The sequence below is a fragment of the Artemia franciscana genome, chromosome 18 (genome assembly GCF_032884065.1).
Source record: "Artemia franciscana chromosome 18, ASM3288406v1, whole genome shotgun sequence".
NCBI classification, from domain to species: domain Eukaryota; kingdom Metazoa; phylum Arthropoda; class Branchiopoda; order Anostraca; family Artemiidae; genus Artemia; species Artemia franciscana.
Genome location: NC_088880.1, coordinates 8,243,967 through 8,268,354, shown reverse-complemented (window position 1 = coordinate 8,268,354; position 24,388 = coordinate 8,243,967). Strand labels below are relative to the sequence as shown.

General features: G+C 33.9%; 1 protein-coding gene across 1 annotated transcript in view; it reads left to right on the top strand.

The window, feature by feature from the left end:
* The window catches only part of LOC136038564 (uncharacterized protein CG1161-like), a 60,137-nt gene extending 36,041 nt beyond the window's left edge, over positions 1–24,096 (top strand). The window contains exons 3-6 of the mRNA XM_065721736.1: positions 6,139–6,248; positions 16,393–16,507; positions 18,967–19,110; positions 23,828–24,096. Of these exons, the coding sequence (XP_065577808.1) occupies positions 6,139–6,248; positions 16,393–16,507; positions 18,967–19,110; positions 23,828–23,998 (540 nt within the window). The 3' untranslated portion in view covers positions 23,999–24,096. The remainder of the gene's footprint in view (positions 1–6,138; positions 6,249–16,392; positions 16,508–18,966; positions 19,111–23,827) is intronic.
* The last annotated feature ends 292 nt before the right edge of the window (positions 24,097–24,388 follow it).

Below are 24,388 nucleotides of genomic sequence, written 5' to 3'. Positions count from 1 at the left end.
AAGCTTTAATACAATCAAAAAAAAAGAAGGGAAAAATTGATAATATAAAACCAGACTGTCTGCCACTCGTTCAAAGGGAGGACTTCACCATCCACAAAAAAACACTATAGTGTTGTCTAGAAGATGGTTTGGTATAAGATTGGTTCAACTGACTGCTGATAAATCTGGGTAAATATCACAAGAACTTTTATTATAAATTTCTTTAAGCGTTGCTGTTGCTGTTCACAACTTTTTGTTCTTTCTCATGACTCTTGACAGTTTCTTCTTCTTGTTCTTTGCAGTTTCCATTTTTTTGGTCATGAAGGAAAGAGTTTTTAGTCTATATCTTTGCATAATATTTTGTTTCTTTTGACAGTTTCCTGCAATTTTTTTTTCATTTTTCTCCCACATGAACTGTAAGTAAAAACAACTCACCCCACTAGTAACTGAAACTTAAAAATAGCAAGAATTCTGATAATGGTTAATACTTCAAAAGAATTGGCTTTTTCTGCTGATTCCAATTGTATAAAATTCATTTTATTCAATCCTAGACATCAAAAGCTACAAGCCTGAGAAAGTTTGACCAGTTTTAGAAGATGAGGCAAAGCACTCCCAAAAACTCAAGTGACATTTATGAAAATTAAATCATCAGATTCAGCTTGTTAAATAATCTTGTTGTAGTGGTTTCTGGTTTCTATTTACAAAATATGGAAGTTTATGTTTTTGCCAGAAGAAAAATTGTTAATGTCTATGTTTTTGTTGGTTTTCTTACTTGTTTGTTTGTTTTTTTGTTTTTTTTTCAAGGGGCTATTATACTGAACCAATTGAATCAAACTTTTGAGATCTCCATTTGATTCAGAATTCTTGAAAAATCCAATAATTGTGCCTCTAGGGGTATCATGACCACCTACAGTCCTAGGGAATGGGTTGTAAGTTATGCAATTTGTTCACAATTTACATAAAGTGTTTGTTATTGGAATTTATAGTGTAGGAATTTCACAGATTGTGAGAAATGTCCTTGCAACAATTTGAAAAACAATCAGAAACTAAATAAAAAAGTATTTTTTCAACTGAAATTAGGTTGCTACATTGTAACTTGAAATAAACAGAAACTATTCTGTGCCCAAGAGGATATCCCCTTCCTTGTTCCTTGTTATTTATAATGAAGTTCAACTTTTTTGTGACAATCCTTAAGAAAGACTGCTCTAACATAAGAGCTGTTGAATTTGAATGAGAAGTACAAGAAGCAAGTGATGAGGAAGGGGCCCTTTGTGAAACCATGCCAGGAACATCACCATCTGGAATAGCAAGTGTTCTTCTTGGCAATCAAAACACATTTAACAATGTGGTCATTAAAATCATTCAGGATTAGAAATTCAAATTATTAGTCTATTGATTTACCTCCAAGAGGGGTGAGGATTTGTAATCTGATGGAACTTTCTATTAATGGGATTATTATGTTTTCTTCATTGGCTTCCAATTTTCAATTCAAATAATCTGTTTTGTACAATTTTATAATGAATCACAGACAAAACTAGATATCATCATGTTTAGAATGCAGAACCTTCTTTCAACAAGGAACCAACCATGTATCACAATATTCAGTTAACAAACAAATTTATTATTAGGGCTGTTTATGGGACAATCAAGAGCAGAGGTGTTCCCTTGTCAAAAAACCAACTATAATATTTGGGATGCACATAAAATGAGGAATCACTGTTACTATAGTGGTTTACCACCCCTAAAGAAAACATGCTAATAAAGGGAAAATAATACCACTAGATTCCTTATTATATGTTCTTTCTTGGCATCATGATCACTTTTTGACATTTCACTCTTTTTTCATGATGGCCTAATACTAAACAAATAGTTTGATTAAAAATATATGTTATATATGTGGAGAGTAGGCTGCTAATGGTTCACATGACATAGATAGCTGGGATTGGCGGATGGTGGGGAATGGGTTAGTTAGGATTGGCAGATTCAGCTAGGCAGATTGCATTCAGGAGCAAATGAAGTAGCTTTATCTGTTTATTCAAATATGCAGGCTTAGTACTAAGTGTGATTAGATGTTATTTTTACAATTTATAGAATACAAATATCTTCAATGTCTGTTTGATACCTCCTCCAAAAACTACCCCAGGAAGCTGTTCTTGAGCTACTTTTCCTATGCTTTACTTATTTGCAAGCTGCCAAAGCCAAGTGGTTAGCATGCTAGACTTGAAATCCTTTGCCCATGAGGACAGGGGTTCAAGTCCTGGTGTTTCAGGTTATTTGGTTTGGAATAGGGGGGAGTGGTGTGACCCTGTAAGCTCAGGCTCAGCTAGTGTTTATCCATCTCTAAATAAGTACCTGGAGAGATCTTTGAAAGTAAACAATAAGAGTGTGCAAAAGTATGGAATGGCTGACCCTCAACCTCTCATGGCACTTCCTGGCTGATGAGTCATGAAACAGGGATCAGCATTGTTTGTAGTAACTGTAAAGCCCAATGCTTTCTTTACATTAGCAGATTGCACAGAAGGAAGGGTAAACCTATATAAATTTTGACATAATGTGTTTTAACTTAACTTTTGGGTTTATCTCTTTGTGTTGCTCTACTTTTTGAAAACATAGTTTCTGCGGTCTTACTAGGATTTCAAGCCATAACCTGACTTTTTTTTCCAGATTCTCCAAACAGTAAGCTGTATAAAAAATGTAGTCCATCCTGCTTTCTAGGGCTATAATGAGAGAAAGATTGAGATGGCTAGGGCATCTTCTGTGGATGAAGGATGGTAGATTGCCTAAGATTATCCCTTTTGTCCAACTATCCAGGGCCAAACAAAAAGCAGGTTGTCCCAGATAGTGTAGAAAAATATCATAAGAAATTATTTGAGGAAATTTGGAACTTTCTAAGAAGGGTTTAAAGATGGAAGTTTTGTAGGTTGTGATGGGAGGGGAGAGTGCATAGCCATGTTCTCAGGTGGCTTTGTGTTACAGTGAGTTATTAGTAAAGCAATAGAAGGATTAGATCCTTTTTGGCTCTACAGTGATGACTTTGATATTATGTCTACCATTTGTTAAAGATGTACTTGGTATTTTCTGAATTTGTACATCTATAAGGAAAAATTCATGTCTGCAATCAGCAAGCACATAATTCTTTGTAAACCAATTTTGATGGAAATAATTTCTTTTTCATTTAAACTTAGTGTGCTTGGAACTAGGACAGTTTTGCAGCAATTTTAATCATTTTAATAAAAAAAAATTAACTATTGAGGAGGATTCTTTTAAAGATTGTCAATTTCTCAATGATTCTTAGTCAAAGACAAAACACATGTCTATTTACAAAGTTGGATGGCCTATGGAATGTGCACATGACAAGTTTTGATTCTGGATGTCTTCAGCACATGTTGTCCCAGATTTGTGATCAAGAAGATCAAAGACGCTTGAAAAACCATTTTGGCAAACAGTTTTAAGGTGGGGAGCTGATGGGGTAAGGGCTCACATTCTACAAAGGCTCTTCAACCACACAAATTTAAAATTTGTTACATGACTGATTTCACCAAGATTTAGCCTTCCCGTTTTTATATTGTACAGTATAATAGAAAAATGGAAAGGCCTTGAGTAGGTTATTTGCAAATTTTGTCCACTAGCCACCCTTATGCTATTGCCTTCACACATACATTTTTTTAATCTTCTGGCCCTCCCAGTTAAAATAACAAATTATGATCCAATTTTGTATGGCGTTGCTCAGGCACTGAGGAGGTGTCAAGTTGCCCTCTAATTGGTTTCAGCTCTAACAGGGTGCTAGAATTTTCAGTGTCCCATCCAGTGTTAGTCTTTGGCCAAGTTTCTTTAACTATGTAATTTGTACAACCATCTGGTGATATGAGTCTGTGGAAAAGATATGTAGGAAATATGTAGCTTTCTACTGTGTCAATGTAATTGCATTGACTATGATTAAGATTTGGTCTTAGTAATATGCCTTGGATCATAGGCAGGTCAATAGTGCTGCCTAAGTAAAGAGCAATGGAGGTATAATATATCTTTTTTTTCTTTCTTTTTTTTGTTAAACCAGCACATTTCATATTGAAAAATTTGTCGTAGAAACATCAAAAAGGGCTTATTTGATTGGAAATTTGAAGGGCTTGTGCCCTTTTTAATTGTTGAAAGTGATTGTGGGGCAATTAACACCCCTTCTATGCCCACTGTTTACCCAAACACATCCAATCAAAATTTTGAGATAGCCATTTTGTTCAGCATACTTGAAAGGTCTGGAAATTATGTCTTTGAGGATGAACCCCTTACCCAGAGCCCTCAGTGCAAGGGTTGTATGGTATGCCCTGGGGGCATATAAGGTTTTTATTGAAAGGGGGATTGTAAAAACTTTGGAAGGGGCTCGTTGCATTGCTAATCTAAAAATGAACAGAAATTACAATATATAATTTAGTCAAACTCAAAATGAGCAAAAATTAAAAGGAGTAGGGCTTACAGCCCTCATGTCTTCTCCAGACCAGAACATAATTAGCACTTTACTAAAAAAATAATGATAACTGTAGATTGTCAGTTTAATATAAATATTCTGAAAATTATTCCCTAAAGTCTTAATACTTCTTTGTTGATTAAAATCAAAAGTGAAATCATTTAATATGCATTCTATTTTCAGTAAAGTGTAAATTATATTCTGGTCCTGAAAAGGCATGGGGGTTGTCAGTCCTATCAAGGTAACTTTTGCTTGTTTTGAGTTTGGCTCAGCTATTTATTGTAATTCCTTTTTGCTTTTAGTTTTATTTATTTATTGGCGATGATATGTGATAGTTTTCAGCTTGGAAAATTATTTGAATTTATTTCTACTCATTTTTGGCTTAATGGAGCTCTTTACTCTTCTTTGAGAAACTTGCTTTGTGGGAAAAGTTTTTTACATTAATTTTTGCTAATTTTTTATTGACATGGTCTTTTTCATGGGAACTTTTTTTCATCTTTTTGTTTTTTATACTCCATCATTTTCTATTTTTATACTCTGCAGGGGGAGGGGGGGTAAACACAGGCCATCCCCATGACCTTCCAGGCTATCAATCAGATGATGTGAATCAGATATATCCACTTAGTTGTGCATCCTGTTAACACAGTTTGTTAGCTGAAAATTCCTGTTTAATTTCATCAGTCTTTCCATGCGTTTAGACGAGTTTCATTATCTAGTTTATCTGGATGTTTTCTTTATCTTGTTTGTCTTTATCTAGTTATGTAAATTTTCCAAATCTTCAGTAAAGTTTCTTATATGAGCTAAATGATATTTTAGTCTTTATTTTGCTTTTGGTTGACAGCATTCTTAGTTTGATAGTTTTTTTATTTCATTTTAATTTCTAAATTTATGTTGTGAATTGTAAGAAAAGACAGATTAGACTAAGTAAAAGGAAAATATATTAACAACAGGGTCAAGTTTTTAGTATGGTGAAAAAAAATTGTTGCAAAATTTTAACAAAATTTTTAATATTTTCGCTTCACATCTGGAAGCCTTTACCAACAGAAAACATCAAAACTGAACGAAACACATACAGAAAAAGAACAAACATTATACAAAAAAGAAATAAATATCTTATTTAAACAAAATCCAACAGCAAAGAAACCAAAGCACAAATAATAAATCTTGCTTTGTTTGATTATTATTTGTGCTCTGGTTCATGTGCCATTGGAACTTGTTGAAATATTTCCGTATTAGAAGATAATTCAGATGCACAGTACAGATACAGCAGACATCTTACTTTGTTTGGCAATGATCTTTGCTGTGTTTTTTTTACCATTGGATTTTGTTTGAATGTGATTTTTCCTTTGTTTTGTTCCTTGTTGTTTTTTATAGCATTTGCTGTTTTCTTTTTCATAAAATTTGTTGTTTTTCTTTATCTTTTGTTTTGCTGGTTTTTCTTTTTATTGATAAAGGCTTCTGGATGTGATGCCAAAATATAGGGACTTCTAGTTCTATTTTGTATTAAAAGTTTTTATTTTTCATTGTTGTGTTAACAATTGTATTCGTTATCAATATATTTTCGTTTCAATTGTCAATGGAATCATAGTGTGGTGTAATTGTAATTGTAAGATTTTTTTTTTTTGACTATATGCTTATATTTAACTAATAGTAAACCAAGTAAGGATAGCTAGAATTAGTTATAAGTTTGTTTTTTACAGGCTCAGTATGAAGATGTAAGATGCAAATGTGTATGTCCTGATACATCAGTTGTTAATGGCACAACATCCAATAGGAAATTGTTTATTGGGAATGTTCCTCCAACTAAGTGGTAAAGCCTCAAGCTTTTGTACTTTTTTGTTTTAAATATCTCAAGGATGCTTGCATAAGGAGTGAAACCATACCTCTCCCCTACACTGATCTGAAGATAGTTCTTGTATATTATAACAATCCATGGTAAAAAAAAAAAAACGCGCAAGTTTTTGTCTTCAGCACCTCCATATCCTGCTGTGAAATCACTGATACCCTCTTCATAAATATTTGAGGTAATATGCTCATTTAGACTTAGTTCCTCCCATGCTAGCTAGAACATTTTGCAAAAATGGTGTTTCTGTCTGGTAACCTCTAAAAAGCTTGTAGCTACAAGTCTTTCAAAGATGTTCCCTCCCATCTAGTATCCAAGCATTGGCCACTTGGGCAGGGCATTGTAAAAGGGTTTCTTTCTGTATGTCATTTAATGCTGAGTTGATTATGCACACATTAGAAGTAACGTACAGTAGTGAAAAGTTGTATACTCTCCATTGAAGATTTTTGAGATTTTGATGGATGGAGAAGCTTATATTAAATTGCTTAAAGAGTAACAAACTGGTAATTGCAAAAATATTTTTATATATTTTGACAAGGAATTACAATAATTAAAAAACCTTAAAAAAGAGAACAAAAAGTTTGAAGCTTAGTAGAAACCATTGTTAGAAATCAAACTTGCAGTAATAATCAAACACCTTTAAATAACTTCAGTATAAAAAGACATTAAATTTCATAAAGAGAAAAAACTGATAGTTGCAAAATTATTTTTATATATTTAATAACGGATTACAACAATTCAGAAATCATAGAAACCAAAATTTGAAGCTTAGTAGAAATCGTTGTCAGAAAAGCATCATTGCCAAACTTCTTTTCTTAAAAATATAAGCAATGTCTTTTTAATACATGAAAAATAGCTGATTTTTTTTAATTCAGTTCAGAAATGCTGTAGTTATTACGTAAACTGCAAAAATATTTATGGCACCTGAGCAATGATTTTAATCCTTTAATTCAAACTAGAAAAATGTCAGAAAATTTTAAAAGTTAGTTTTTTTGTTAGATAAATTCCACATGCTACATGATTAAACTTACAGGTTTGAATGCAACCAGTTATATAATGTCAGTAGGAAGGCCAAAAAAAGTGCAATTATTGCAAAAGATGGTTCAATATTTTGACAGGGAATTACAATAATTCTAAAATCTTAAAAAGAAAACCAAAAATTCCAAGCTTAGCACATATCATTGTTAGAAATCGAGGAAGCTTCAATAATTAATGTTTTGAAAAGACAGCACTAAAAAAACCCATTAAATTGCATAAAGAGCCAAAAACTGGTAATTGCAAAAATATTTGTACAAAAATTCAAAAACCTCAGAAAAGAAAACCAAAGTTTGAAGCATAGTACATAGCGTTGTTAGAAATTGGACTAACTTCAATAATCAAATATCTTTGAACTGATTCAGTATGAAAAGACCTTAAATTGCATAAACAGCAAAAACACCAGTAATTGCAAATTTTTTTTTTTATATTTCATCAAGGGATAACAACAAATCAAAAACCTTAAAGAAGAAAACCAAAAGTTTTAAGCTTAGCAGAAATCATTGTTAGAAATTGGACTTGCTGTAATTTTATCTCATATCTCCCAAATGAAGGTTGTAATCCCTTGTAAAAGTATAAAAAATATTTTTGCAATTATCAGTTTTTTCTCTTTACGTAATTTAATGTCTTTTCATACTTTGATTATTTCCACAAGTTTGTTTATCCAACTCTGAAAAAGATCATCAATGGAATTCATTTTGCATGGCTGATTATAGTTTTAGAAGTTATGGGCTATTTCATTTTTTACTATGGGCGTGATCATATCTTACTAGGTTGCTAGATACTGTTTTTGGACACTATATTCAGGAGTTATGGGCAATTACATTTCTTAGTATTGGGCGTGATAGTCTCTTACTAAGTTGCTACTGCTGCTGCAACCCAGGTTTGTGTTTTGATCTGGCCCTATTTTTAAGAGTTATGGGCTATTTCATTTTTTACTATGGGTGTGATCATATCTTACTAGGTTGCTAGATACTGTTTTTGGACACTATATTCAGGAGTTATGGGCAATTACATTTCTTAGTATTGGGCGTGATAGTCTCTTACTACGTTGCTACTGCTGCTGCAACCCAGGTTTGTGTTTTGATCTGGCCGTATTTTTAAGAGTTATGGGCTATTTCATTTTTTACTATGGGTGTGATCATATCTTACTAGGCTGCTAGATACTGTTTTTGGACACTAAATTCAGGAGTTATGGGCAATTACATTTCTTAGTATTGGGCGTGATAGTCTCTTACTACGTTGCTACTGCTGCTGCAACCTAGGTTTGTGTTTTGATCTGGCCCTATTTTTAAGAGTTATGGGCTATTTCATTTTTTACTATGGGCGTGATCATATCTTACTAGGTTGCTAGATACTGTTTTTGGACACTATATTCAGGAGTTATGGGCAATTACATTTCTTAGTATTGGGCGTGATAGTCTCTTACTAAGTTGCTACTGCTGCTGCAACCCAGGTTTGTGTTTTGATCTGGCCCTATTTTTAAGAGTTATGGGGTATTATAGTTTTTACTATGGGACATGATCTCTTACGACGTTGCTAGCTACCGCTGCAACCCTGATTAGTCTAAAACTAACTAGCAATAACTCGTGTTATTTTCGTTAATTATAAAATATTTTTAAATATATTAATTTTTTCTGCATCAAGCTGCTGCTTTAACTTTGCCAATTGTTCGTGTTGTAGCTTCCGGAAATATTGTTCCTCTTGGGCAGCTGCTCTTTTCCCGAAAGATCCACCAGCTTCGCGGATACTTCCACCACTTCCTCCTCCTCTACCAGCACCACTTCCTAAATCACCCAGCTGATCTGAAAGTTCGTTTACCATGATTTGTATTATTAAATTTTTTAATGAGTTTATTTTACTGTAGTGAGTAGCTTATGAGCTAGAATAAATTAAAACTTAGTTGAAAATTGTAGAAAATTTTCTAGTTTTAAACATGATTCAAAATTCGTTACTTAGACCATTCAAATACTTATGTAGTTTACATAATAGCAAAGTATCTTCTAGTTTACATATTTTTTGCCATTATTTTTAGAGTTTTTTCTCTTTACTATGTACTGTCAAATTTTCAGGTATTTTCTAGTTTGAATTAAAAAATTAGTATTATTGGTTAGACACTATAAATATTTTTGTAGTTTACATAATAAGTTTAGCGATGCTGAACTGAAAACTAAAATAAAAATAACTATGAATTTTTCTTTGGAAATATAGGACGCCGCTATAGAGAAACCTACTTTACGAATTAAGCCAAAACATAAGTTTGGTTCGAGGAGACAATTATAACTTTGGACTGTGCATAGTGTATTTCGATTTAGTTCTTTGCAGTTTCAATATATCCAAGCATGTTCGTCTTAATACCCTTGGTTTTAACAGCAGCAGCAGTAGTAGTAATAATAGTAGTAGTAGTAGTAAGAGTAGAAGCAGTGGCATTAGGATGAAAATAATTTCTTATAAAAGATCTAAAGCCGAATTGGCCAGCCATGACAAAAACCACAAAGAAATGAATATAAGGACGACAAACGTGTCTATGGCCAGTAAATGAAAACGAAGAAAAACAACATAAGTCAAACGAATATTTCGCCCGTATCTAACAAGGCATCTTCAGCGTAGAAAAAAAAAACAAAAAAAAAACTAAAATAGACTAACATAAAATATATTGTATACAGTTAAATATTTTCTTTTGGTTAATCCAACATCCCCCACAACAAGCCCTGTTAGTTTCAACTTCACACACCAAATTGTTCCTGAGATATTGCTGTTATGCTCTTTTGATAACTTGCACTTAGACGGCGTGTTGGGATTCAGTTCACCTTCCCTCCTCATAATTCTTTGAAAATTTCACCTTCACACTCTTAGGAATATGTATAATATTGGTCACAGTAGTAGTATTGATATTACTAGTAGTAGTATTAATAGTAATAGCTGTAGTCCTAGTTGCAGCATTCGTATTAATGTATTGCCTTTTGGTCAGCAGAATATTCCTCTCGTCAATTCCTGGAAGTTTCAGCTTAATACAATTAGTAATTGCTATAACATTGCTGATATGTTCTTTTGATACTGTGTATGTTATACTTCTTGCAATTTTCATCGCAATGCTCTATGCTTACAATTAGTTATAATAGAAGTAGTAGCAGTAAATTGCCTTTATGGTCTTTTGATAACTTGCACACAGACGGGCGTGTTGTGATTCAGTTCACCTTCCCTCCTCATAATTCTTTGAGAATTTCACCTTCACACTCTTAGGAATATGTATAATATTGGTCACAATAGTAGTATTGATATTACTAGTAGTAGTATTAATAGTAATAGCTGTAGTCCTAGTTGCAGCATTCGTATTAATGTATTGCCTTTTGGTCAGCAGAATATTCCTCTCGTCAATTCCTGGAAGTTTCAGCTTAATACAATTAGTAATTGCTATAACATTGCTGATATGTTCTTTTGATACTGTGTATGTTATACTTCTTGCAATTTTCATCGCAATGCTCTATGCTTACAATTAGTTATAATAGAAGTAGTAGCAGTAAATTGCCTTTATGGTCTTTTGATAACTTGCACACAGACGGGCGTGTTGTGATTCAGTTCACCTTCCCTCCTCATAATTCTTTGAAAATTTCACCTTCACACTCTTAGGAATATGTATAATATTGGTCACAGTAGTAGTATTGATATTACTAGTAGTAGTATTAATAGTAATAGCTGTAGTCCTAGTTGCAGCATTCGTATTAATGTATTGCCTTTTGGTCAGCAGAATATCCCTCTCGTCTATTCCTGGAAGTTTCAACTTAATACAATTAGTAATTGCTATGACATTGCTGATATGTTCTTTTGATACTGTGTATGTTATACTTCTTGCAATTTTCATCGCAATGCTCTAAGCTTACAATTAGTTATAATAGAAGTAGTAGCAGTAAATTGCCTTTATGGTCTTTTGATAACTTGCACACAGACGGGCGTGTTGTGATTCAGTTCACCTTCCCTCCTCATAATTCTTTGAAAATTTCACCTTCACACTCTTAGGAATATGTATAATATTGGTCACAGTAGTAGTATTGATATTACTAGTAGTAGTATTAATAGTAATAGCTGTAGTCCTAGTTGCAGCATTCGTATTAATGTATTGCCTTTTGGTCAGCAGAATATTCCTCTCGTCAATTCCTGGAAGTTTCAGCTTAATACAATTAGTAATTGCTATAACATTGCTGATATGTTCTTTTGATACTGTGTATGTTATACTTCTTGCAATTTTCATCGCAATGCTCTAAGCTTACAATTAGTTATAATAGAAGTAGTAGCAGTAAATTGCCTTTATGGTCTTTTGATAACTTGCACACAGACGGGCGTGTTGTGATTCAGTTCACCTTCCCTCCTCATAATTCTTTGAAAATTTCACCTTCACACTCTTAGGAATATGTATAATATTGGTCACAGTAGTAGTATTGATATTACTAGTAGTAGTATTAATAGTAATAGCTGTAGTCCTAGTTGGAGCATTCGTATTAATGTATTGCCTTTTGGTCAGCAGAATATTCCTCTCGTCAATTCCTGGAAGTTTCAGCTTAATACAATTAGTAATTGCTATAACATTGCTGATATGTTCTTTTGATACTGTGTATGTTATACTTCTTGCAATTTTCATCGCAATGCTCTATGCTTACAATTAGTTATAATAGAAGTAGTAGCAGTAAATTGCCTTTATGGTCTTTTGATAACTTGCACACAGACGGGCGTGTTGTGATTCAGTTCACCTTCCCTCCTCATAATTCTTTGAAAATTTCACCTTCACACTCTTAGGAATATGTATAATATTGGTCACAATAGTAGTATTGATATTACTAGTAGTAGTATTAATAGTAATAGCTGTAGTCCTAGTTGCAGCATTCGTATTAATGTATTGCCTTTTGGTCAGCAGAATATTCCTCTCGTCAATTCCTGGAAGTTTCAGCTTAATACAATTAGTAATTGCTATAACATTGCTGATATGTTCTTTTGATACTGTGTATGTTATACTTCTTGCAATTTTCATCGCAATGCTCTATGCTTACAATTAGTTATAATAGAAGTAGTAGCAGTAAATTGCCTTTATGGTCTTTTGATAACTTGCACACAGACGGGCGTGTTGTGATTCAGTTCACCTTCCCTCCTCATAATTCTTTGAAAATTTCACCTTCACACTCTTAGGAATATGTATAATATTGGTCACAGTAGTAGTATTGATATTACTAGTAGTAGTATTAATAGTAATAGCTGTAGTCCTAGTTGCAGCATTCGTATTAATGTATTGCCTTTTGGTCAGCAGAATATCCCTCTCGTCTATTCCTGGAAGTTTCAGCTTAATACAATTAGTAATTGCTATGACATTGCTGATATGTTCTTTTGATACTGTGTATGTTATACTTCTTGCAATTTTCATCGCAATGCTCTAAGCTTACAATTAGTTATAATAGAAGTAGTAGCAGTAAATTGCCTTTATGGTCTTTTGATAACTTGCACACAGACGGGCGTGTTGTGATTCAGTTCACCTTCCCTCCTCATAATTCTTTGAAAATTTCACCTTCACACTCTTAGGAATATGTATAATATTGGTCACAGTAGTAGTATTGATATTACTAGTAGTAGTATTAATAGTAATAGCTGTAGTCCTAGTTGCAGCATTCGTATTAATGTATTGCCTTTTGGTCAGCAGAATATTCCTCTCGTCAATTCCTGGAAGTTTCAGCTTAATACAATTAGTAATTGCTATAACATTGCTGATATGTTCTTTTGATACTGTGTATGTTATACTTCTTGCAATTTTCATCGCAATGCTCTATGCTTACAATTAGTTATAATAGAAGTAGTAGCAGTAAATTGCCTTTATGGTCTTTTGATAACTTGCACACAGACGGGCGTGTTGTGATTCAGTTCACCTTCCCTCCTCATAATTCTTTGAAAATTTCACCTTCACACTCTTAGGAATATGTATAATATTGGTCACAGTAGTAGTATTGATATTACTAGTAGTAGTATTAATAGTAATAGCTGTAGTCCTAGTTGCAGCATTCGTATTAATGTATTGCCTTTTGGTCAGCAGAATATTCCTCTCGTCAATTCCTGGAAGTTTCAGCTTAATACAATTAGTAATTGCTATAACATTGCTGATATGTTCTTTTGATACTGTGTATGTTATACTTCTTGCAATTTTCATCGCAATGCTCTATGCTTACAATTAGTTATAATAGAAGTAGTAGCAGTAAATTGCCTTTATGGTCTTTTGAAAACTTGCACACAGACGGGCGTGTTGTGATTCAGTTCACCTTCCCTCCTCATAATTCTTTGAAAATTTCACCTTCACACTCTTAGGAATATGTATAATATTGGTCACAGTAGTAGTATTGATATTACTAGTAGTAGTATTAATAGTAATAGCTGTAGTCCTAGTTGCAGCATTCGTATTAATGTATTGCCTTTTGGTCAGCAGAATATTCCTCTCGTCAATTCCTGGAAGTTTCAGCTTAATACAATTAGTAATTGCTATAACATTGCTGATATGTTCTTTTGATACTGTGTATGTTTCTTGTAATTTTCATCTCAATGCTCTTAGCCTTACAATTAGTTATAATAGAAGTATGAAAAGAAAATAAATAACACGTTGCACGCCTCTTTCATACAGAAAGTAGTAGAGGCGTTTCTTCTAATTATACCAGAATTATTAGATGTGTGTGGCGTTTTGATACCATATTGGAATTGTTTCGAATAACAAGTATAGTTATAATTCTATAATATATAATTATATATAATTAATAATAATTAATATAATAATAATTATTATAATATAATTAATAAATTATATAATATATATTATAATTATATAATAATATAGTTATAATTATACTATTATAGTTATAATAGAAGTAGAAGCAGTAAATGAAGCAGCGATAGTAGTATTTGTAGTAACATGCAGATATTGCCCTTTGGTCAGATGATCTTTCCCTTTAAGTATTTTCTGAAAGTTCTAATTTAACACCCAAAACAATTCTTGAAATACGGTCGCTCTTTTGACAATGTACATGCACAAAACGTCTTTTGATTTAGTTTAACACCCCCTCGACATTCTCTTGAAGGCCCGCCTGAATGCACTTCTTCAGTAGAGTTCAGACACGCATACCTTTCTCAATAGCATATACTATATGTAAACATGAATGAATTGCCTAACTTACAGCCTTTGCCCTGAGGGGTGGGTAAGTCGATATCTCCAAAGACATAATTACTGGACGTTTCAACAATACTGAACTAAATGACTCAAAATTATCATTGGATCTGTCTTGGGAAATATTATGTTTGGGGGGGATGTGCTGGCTGTCCTCTATTCACTTTTGACTATTAAAAAAGGCAAAAGAAATTTCCGACGTCCAGTCAAATGAGCTCATCCGATCGGAAGTTTATATGACCCATCATTCCATAAAACCTTATAGGCCAAGGGCATAACTTGAAACCATTGCCCCTGGGATCTGGGGGGGGGAGGGAGTTGTGTCGACCCTTAAGACATTTTTATTTGCCCTTTGGATTATTGTGAACAAAATGACCATCTCACCGTTTCGATCAGACGTGTTTGGGGAAAAGAGGATGTCAGAGAGGGAAGGGTACAGTTGCCCTCCTGGACTTTTGATTCTTAAACGGGAACTAGAAGTAAACATTCAAATCAAATGAACCACCTCCTAAAGTTTACACGGCCGACCTTTCTTTAAAAACCTTATTTGCCCCCGGGGCATAACTTACAGTTTTCGCCTCCTTACCATGGGAGGTCGTGTCAACCCCAAAGGCCTTTTAATGTGATCTTTGAACTTTTTTCGGACTGGGGAAAATACGACATGGGCGGGGGGGATCTGACCCATGATCAATTTAACTCTTTAAAAGTCAACTTAAACTTCCAATTCTAGTTCTTTGGGGGGTTGCCCCCAAAAAACTTATGACCATTAAAAATGGCTTTGAAACTTTTAATTTTCAATCGAATGAGCCCCTTTCAGAGAAAAAAAATAATTAAAGAATGAATAATAATACATTGTGTCCACATCGCGCTGCTTAGGAAGCGCTATTTTGCTGCCTATGATGGAGAGAATCCGTCTCCCAATGATGGAAATTGTTTCCTTTCTTACCTGTTTCCTATACTCTTTGCTTTGGTAATTGTTATCATAAAGATAACATTGTTTGGTAAATATTTGGTATTTGTGTTTTTGGCAGTTTTTTTTCTTAGAGATGGATTTGGTGTCCTTAATTACCTGTTTCGTATACTCTTTGCTTTAGTAATTGGTATCATAAAGATAATATTGTTCGGTAATTGTTTGGTGTCTTATATGTTTTTTTTCCTCAAAAATTTTGAGAGAAAAGCGGGTTTAATTAAAATGAAACAGTGAAAAAAAACATTAATAAAAAAAAGGAAATTCGAATCCATGTTTGAGAGACTTTATGAACGGGTAAAAAGGAAAAGAAAAAGACAAAAAGTTTTTTTTTAGTTAAATCATCTAAATAAAAAGAAAAAACAACACAACAGGATAGAAAAAGACAAATAAATAAAACTCACATCTTAATAAACTTCCACATTACTGCAAAACTGTAGCACAACAAAACATATCGAAAATCTCTAGTAGAGCAGAGATTTCTCCTCTATAGAAAGACTGACAAAATCATAACAACTTTTTTCTCCAAGATGGATTTAGTTTCCTTTTTTACCAAGTTTCCATACTCTTTGCTTTGGTAATTGTATCGTATGTGTGTTTTGTGTACTCTTTTCAGTGGTAACTTTTATCATAAAGGTGACATTGTTAATTTTTTTGTTTTGTTTTTTATTTCTCTCAGAGGCGGATTTAGTTTCCTTTCTTACTAGTCTCCCATACTCTTTCCTTTGGTAATTGTTATCATAAAGATAACATTTTTTGGTAATTGTTTTGTGTCTTTTTGCTTGTTTTATTTTCTCAGAGATGGATTTGGTATCCCTTCTTACCAGTTTTCCATACTCTTTGCTTTATGAATTGGTGTCATAAAGTTAACATTGTTTTGTAACTTGGTATTAAAAGGAGTAATTGTTTAAAATCTATTTTAGTGACTGCACTAATGTGGTGCTACCTCAAGTTGGTCAAGATATAGTTGGTAAGGAGCAAGAATTTTGCCCCAGATGTCAGTGTCGATATGAAAGTAGAAACACAACAACAATTAAGGTTTGTAAATAATTTCTTAGTCTAGACAGCCTTTTTATTCGATAGTAAAGTGAAAATATTTTGACATATAAATTAAAAGAGTAAGACAGTGCTAAAAGTAAAAAAGTGGAAGATAGCACAGAAAGTGCCCAAATATATTGTCTTCTTTTCTGGTAGAATTTTCAACAAGATAATATGAAACAAGACTAAGCGGCTGAAACGCACCAAAAAAAATGTTGAGATAAGAAAAATGCTATATAAAATGGTCACATCTAAAACACTACATTTGTGGTTTCAATAGCATTTTAGATGTACTTTATTTTTTTACAGTGTACTAACACGTGTTATAATACTATTATGCTTGTTGTTTGATGTGTTCAATATAATTTAGAACTATACTTGTTATTCGAAACAATTCCAATAGAGTATCAAAACGCCACACAAATCTAATAATTCTGGTATAATTAGAAGAAACGCCTATACTGCTTTCTGTATGAAAGAGGCGTGCAACGTGTTATTTATTTTCTTTCCTTGAGTATATGAAAGGGGTGGTCTGTAAAATTCAGAGGATGCCATTTGATTAGAAATTGTCCTTTTAAAAGTCAAAACAAGAGTAGGGTTGTTGCTGTTGACTTCTTGGTAGAAGAAGCAAGAAAGGTTAAATCCCAAAGCTGTTAGTGAGGTTGTCAGAACCGATAGAGCTAGCTACTTTTCTGGTGATGAATACTTTGACAATAGTGACAAAGAAACTACCGCAAACAATCCAGAGAATTCTGAACGTGATGAAAATAATGCTAATGTAAAGGTTCTTCCATATGTGGGTGATAGGCAAAAATAACTAATCATGCTAAATAGCTACCCAACATTATTGAAAGTGTTCAATCACAAGCGTTCAATCTGTCAGTCCATACTATAACTGACATCGGTTAACGGGTATCTAGGTGCCTTGCAAAGACAATAGGTTGAATACTTGTGATCTTAGAAGTTTGATGAAGATTTTACATATAGTGCCGTACATTAAAGTGCCGAAACCCTATAGGCAAGTGTGTATTCTCCTGATGAGCCCTTGTGTCGGGTTGTCGTCTCTGAATTATTTATCTTTTTTATTGTTTTTTAATATTTGGTAAATGATATGGTAAATGAAATTATTATGATGATGGTAAATGATGGGTACCTGGAGAAATCTGGGGAAGGTAAGCAGGAATGGTGTGTGAAAGCACAGGATGGTTGGCCCCCAGCCCCCCATTGGACTTCCTGGCTGAAGGGCCATGAAACGGAGACCAGCATCGCCGGTTTGGACCTTAAGGGTCTAGTACCGTCTTACTTACTTACTTACTTATTTGGTAAATGACGACTTATACTTACTTACGACACGACTGCCTGTCCATGGATTATCCTTTATGGTTGATTGTGTATGGCGATGCTGTTTGACCTATGTAATTGGATGGATGAGTAGGGTTAAGGCCTCATTCAAGTACTGATCTTCCAGTCTTCCGTTTCTCTTTTTTTTATGGTGTATGTTTTATTTATGTGTGTGTTGCATTGGTGATTTCTTTTTTCATTATATACTTGTTTAACCAAAAGAAGAGAAAATTTATAAAGAATCAAAGAACATTGTAATATCAAGACTAGTTGAAACCCATTTTAATTAGAAGTTATTGTATTGTACTGAAGAGGACTGAAGGATATTCTAAAGCCCATAGTGGACGAGTGAATTCAAAAAAACATTTTGATGGAAATGCAAAATTTTTGCAAGTGGAATTGAATAGTGGATTCTGCTTTACATTTTCCTCTCAGTAATCTAAAAAAAAAAAACAATATAGAACAATGAAACAACTTGCCTGTTTCTATTGTCTTTGCCAAATACCTTTTTGGTAGGGTTCAGAATCAGATATCTGTGGACAAGCATTTGACCTCGGGAAACTAGCACATAACATGATCACAGTCTATATTGCCTTGTGAGTTTTTCTAACAAATATCAGCGTGGAACTTTTATGACAGTCAACTCTGTGAGATAACTGTAAGTGGTATTCCTTCCTGTTTACCTTTCATATTTTGTCTTTCTAAGTACGCACTGGGAAACCAAATTGATACTATAGAGGTGACTTGGGGATTGTAATTAGAACCGCAATACTTAAGTTCTGAAGTACTTTAACAAAAATACTTTTGGAGAAGTATTTGGTACTTATACTTAAGTACAAACTCCCTGGAGGACTTGGTTCTCGTACTTCAATAAAAAGTAAAATTGTTTGGCCCAATACTGCTGAACAGTATTTTTTTTTTTTTTTTTTTTTTTTTTTTTTTTTTTTTGTTCACCTCTTTTACCTTACTGATGTAACAGGTTGCCATATAGGAATGCACGCTCCTCAAACAAGACCGTGACTGGATTAACGGTGCCAGATATTGAAGAGGAAGTGTCACCATTTAACTAAATCATTTATCGCGTTCCGTGTACGTGACTATATACGTTTATTTTACAGGTTGTTGTCATTATTGTTATCTGGATTATATCGTTATTGGTAATTTATATGCTGTTTTTGGTCTGTTTGGATCCTTTATGTCTCGGCAAGCAAAGAACAACAGCCTATGAGGAGCAAACTAATGAGGAGGTACCTTTATTACATGTAATTAACTCACATTTTTGGTTTTGGTTGCTATTTTTTATTTCGTTATGCTTTTTTGTGTCCGGACAAGCACAAACTAGATTTATGTTACTTGTGTAGCGTGAAATGTAGCAGCAGTATATGTTCGGCTTTGCTGATGCGGACAAATAAAATGTCTTTTTATCTCTGATCCATCTTTTCCGTCTTACCCTGGTCAAACTAATTATAATCTAGTAATATAAGCCGTACGGACACTCTTTTTGATTCTTCCATACGGCCAGACTTCAATGCTTTAATGGTGAGTCATATTGTATGGAATACAATATGAATGGCGTGACGCCTTGAAGGTATCACTTGGTCTTGTTGAGCTTCATGAAAACAGTGTTTTGAAAATTTTTGTTTCGTTTTAAGTGTTTTTTTTATTATTTCTTTTTTCTTTTTTTGTACGATTGGTTGGATCGTATTGTGTGGAATACAATATGAATGGCGTGACGCCTTGGAGGTATCACTTGGTCTTGTTGAGCTTCACGAAAACAGCGTTTTGAAAATTTTTGTTTCGTTTTAAGTGTTTTTTTTATTATTTCTTTTTTCTTTTTTTGTACGATTGGTTGGATCGTATTGTATGGAATACAATATGAATGGCGTGACGCCTTGAAGGTATCACTTGGTCTTGTTGAGCTTCATGAAAACAGTGTTTTGAAAATTTTTGTTTCGTTTTAAGTGTTTTTTTTATTATTTCTTTTTTCTTTTTTTGTACGATTGGTTGGATCGTATTGTATGGAATACAATATGAATGGCGTGACGCCTTGAAGATATCACTTGGTCTTGTTGAGCTTCATGAAAACAGTGTTTTGAAAATTTTTGTTTCGTTTTAAGTGTTTTTTTTATTATTTCTTTTTTCTTTTTTTGTACGATTGGTTGGATCGTATTGTATGGAATACAATATGAATGGCGTGACGCCTTGAAGGTATCACTTGGTCTTGTTGAGCTTCATGAAAACAGTGTTTTGAAAATTTTTGTTTCGTTTTAAGTGTTTTTTTTATTATTTCTTTTTTCTTTTTTTGTACGATTGGTTGGATCGTATTGTATGGAATACAATATGAATGGCGTGACGCCTTGGAGGTATCACTTGGTCTTGTTGAGCTTCACGAAAACAGCGTTTTGAAAATTTTTGTTTCGTTTTAAGTGTTTATTATTTCTTCTTTTTTTGTACGATTGGTTGGATTCTTTTTTTTTTCTATTTATCTGTTTTTTATTTATTTATTTATTATTCAGTGACATCGATCAGTGTACTCAATGCTGACAAGTGTGTTGTGGGAGAAAAAAAGGACACTCCTTAAATACCTCCTTAATACCTTAAATACCTCCTTAATACTCCTTAATACCTTAAATACCCCCTTAATACTCCTTAATACCTTAAATACTCTCCTTTAAATCAAAACACGCTGCTTCGTCTAAAAACCAGTTTTGTTCTATTTTTTCAAGCCCAATCTTTGCTGATTCTTTAAAATGCACTATGTCCTGCGGTGGCGCAGTGGGTTTGACCTTAGCTTGGTAATACAGGACCCAGAGGTCGAATCATGCTGCAGCAATGCACTACAGGGTCGACGCAGGGACCTTAGTAGTCAAGAAGCGTCGTTAATCTGATACAATCAAAATGTACTATATATTCAAGCTAGTGTATTACTGTACCACAGAACATACAACCTAACCCAATTTTCTCGTTTCGTATAAATTTATGGTGTATAAAAACAAAGACTATGTTGCTTTGCCTCACAAGACTTTTAACACAGACAGCTTTCAGTACTTTTCTATGTGTAAACATAATTTAATTCTGTGTTAATTATCAAGTAAATGGCAGAAAATATTTTACTTATAGATGCCAAACTGCAAAGTTATGTTGGATTGTTATTTATAACCGTTCCAGAACTGCTTGGACAAGCTCTAGACAGAAGCTTTTGAAATCATTCTTCTCCTATTATTGACCTAAGGTATTTGTCGGATAAATTTACAGCAAATCAATGATAACAAAATCTCTTTTTATGTCGAAAGCTAATGATAGAAAGTGGTGTTGGAGGGTTTTAGTTTGAGCACCCATAAATAACGTTATGTTCCACGTTATGTTTAAAGATGCCGACCTTTCTGCTGAATTCTGAACCAAGTAGTACCCAAAGCCACGCCTAGGATTTGCTTGGAGGATATTATTGCTGGTGAATCCCCCGTATTTTATAGTGCCGGAACCCACTGGGCCAGGACACGAACAAAATTTAGAAAATAGTAATAAAGAAGATCCTATCAAAGTAAACCTAATAAAATTTACTTGGGGAGTAAAAACTTTATTTTACAGTCTAATCACGTGCATAGTTTAAATATGTTTCTCGAGCTGAAAAGATACTAGAAGTTAAATCCTCTCTCCATATTGATTGGAATAACCGCCCACGAGAATTCGGCAAATTTAGACTTTCCGGAACCCTGCACTAAAGAAAGGAAATCCACTGATTTTCCCAACTTTCTTAAAACTTGCGTTCAATAATGCAATAGTGGATAATCGTCGCTCCATTATGTTTAGACTCTGATACTTTATATTTAGAGGCAAATGTAGAGGATAGTGCGGCAATCTTACCTCTAAAATTAGGACGATATTCATATAGTTTTTTAGAAGTCCCAAGCCAATTAGCTATCTCCTAATTTTCTTGCGAAGTTCGGTCAAAATTAGCTCGCTAGACTTTGTGTTTCAGGCCAGGGGATCGAATTCTGGTGTTTTTGGTTCTTTACTTGATTTTGTGTGCTTAGCCATAGTCGAACCAGCTCTAAATGGGTACCCGGGGAATTCTAGGGAAGGTAAAGAGGAAGGGTGTGCGGAAACAATGGATGGCTGGCCCTCTTTTCACTTCCTTGATGAAGGGCCATGAAAGGGAGATTAGCACCGCCAGTAGGACCTATTAAGTTCAATGCTATATTTTGTATCTCCACATCTAGTTTTCGTTGCGATGCCATTGAAGAAAAAAGAATGGTAAATTGGTGTTATTTATTTCGTTTTATGTGCTTAGCCATTGTCGAACTAGCTCTAAATGGGTACCCAGAGAATTCTTAGGAAGGGTGTGCGGAAACAAAGGATGACTGGCCCTCTTTGCACTTCCTTGATGAAGGGGCATGAAACGGAGATCAGCACCGCCAGTAGGACCTATAAAGATGCTTTGCTCTTTATCTCCATATTTAGTTTTCTTTGCGATGCCATTGAAGAAAAAACAATGGTAAATTGGACGTAAACATTGTTTTTCTTAGTATTATGCTGAAAGTAAGAGACATCCGGAATTGGAAAATAGGTATAGGTAGTCAAAGAAGTGAAGTGTAGGCTGCAGGACCAGAAAATCCAGACATGGGGGAAGATATATACATAAGACTCCCTTGATGTTTCTCGCACCAGATATGGTGTAATTAAATTTGTTTTAATTTTAGTCTTAGAATTTAAATTCAGTTAAATTTTAAATTCTCTATTTTGTTGGATTCATTCAATTTTGAGTCAGTTTTAGGTCTTACTGTCTCTCGTTAATCATTTAGATTAAAAGGATGTTAGAGAGAAGTTAAGATTGATGTCTCGTCGTTTTTTTTTTTCGAGGTTTGGTCATAGTAACCAAGAAAAAAACAAGCAAACAAATTTTAAAAATAGAACAAATGCCGATCAATTGACGGCACGCCGCCGATCAGTTTTTGGTGACGCACCGCAGAAATTTTTTCCACCACGTGTGCTGCTGCTGACCAAATAATTGCGTTGGCTGCTGCCGAGTTTTATTTCGGCGTGGTCTCGAGGACTAGACCCAAGAGGGGCCAATTCCCTGCTTTAGTTCTTAAAATCTGCACATTGAAAACTCCAATGTAATTTTGACCCAAGCAAGATACAACATGTATATTGTTCTGCTTAAAGTTGCCTCTGCAAGGGAAAACACATTGAAGGACCAAAGTTTGAACCTCACTGCTGCAATGGTACTTTGTAACTTATACCATGCACTTTAGATTGAAAATAATTGAGCGTTTTCAATTTTAACACTTCATTAAAGCTTCGATTGACTAGATTTTATAAGTTATAACCGACTTCAGCTCTGACTCCAGACATGTTCAGTATACCGATTCCAATTTTGACTCCAGCAAAAATTTACTAAAACTCCGGCTCCACAGCTCTGGTATTTTCACCCGCTTAGTCACTGAGCTTGCAAAACCTAAAATAAAACGTAAATAGGGGGCTTGCATAAAGAAAACAGTGTATTATGAAGTAGCCTATCTGCCTTCATTTGTGATGAGTTAAAGAAAAGCCTATTTTTTGAAGCAATCTGTTTTCTTTTTTAGAGTCAAAAATATTTTTTTGGTTGGGGGGGGGGAGTAAGCATTGCCAGTCTATATAAAAAGCTGGATCTAAGGAAAAGCGGAGACTCATGTTTTGGATGTTGAGAACGTGTTTGCAGCTTAATCTTATTATGGCTACAGCCTCTTCCCATATTACAGAGTTTATCCTGTATGGGGATTGGGTTTCCTTACCTCTTTTATTACTGAATGTTTATTGAAGCTTTTGCTTAGAATATATTTGTGTCTTAGCCTGATTTTAACAGAAATTTGTTTTTGTATTGTTGTCGCAGTTTTGCCTTTTACATAGTTTTCTTCATTATTTTTTCATCGTATTTTTTATAATGCAGTAAGGTTGTCGTCCATTATTTGCTTTCTTATACTGAGATCATTTATGTAGTTTGAACTTTGTACGCAGGACGAGATGTCTGGACCCATTCCTCCCCTTCGTCCACGGACGACAACTAGTGGTGGAGTGCTCAATCGCGTTGGACACCAGCAGGATAAATGGAGAAGGCAAGTCCAGGAGCAACGAAGACATATATATGACCGTCAGACAATTTTAAATTGATTTTAGTGAATTTTCTTCTTTTTGTGTACCTTTTCATTTTGTATATTCATGTGGAAGTTATTCGAACGAAGTTTATGATTAAAAATTTGCTGTGTCTACTCAGCATTGTGAGTTGTACAAAAAAAGCTTTAAAGCTATTTAACTCATCATTTATGAACTCATAAAGCTGTATACCTTTTACAGTATCCTTTGAGAAAAGTTAAGCGTCAAGTATGAGAATTTGGAAAGAAAAGTTACCTTCGGTAATTTTACAGAAAAACAGGCTATGGATATTCTAAATTGATAAGCAAATAATTTCTGATACCACACTGGCTAATCGTGATAAAACATTAAAACGCGAAGGAACGAAGAAAACGAGGACAATAAACAGTTAGTGAAAAAATTGAAAAA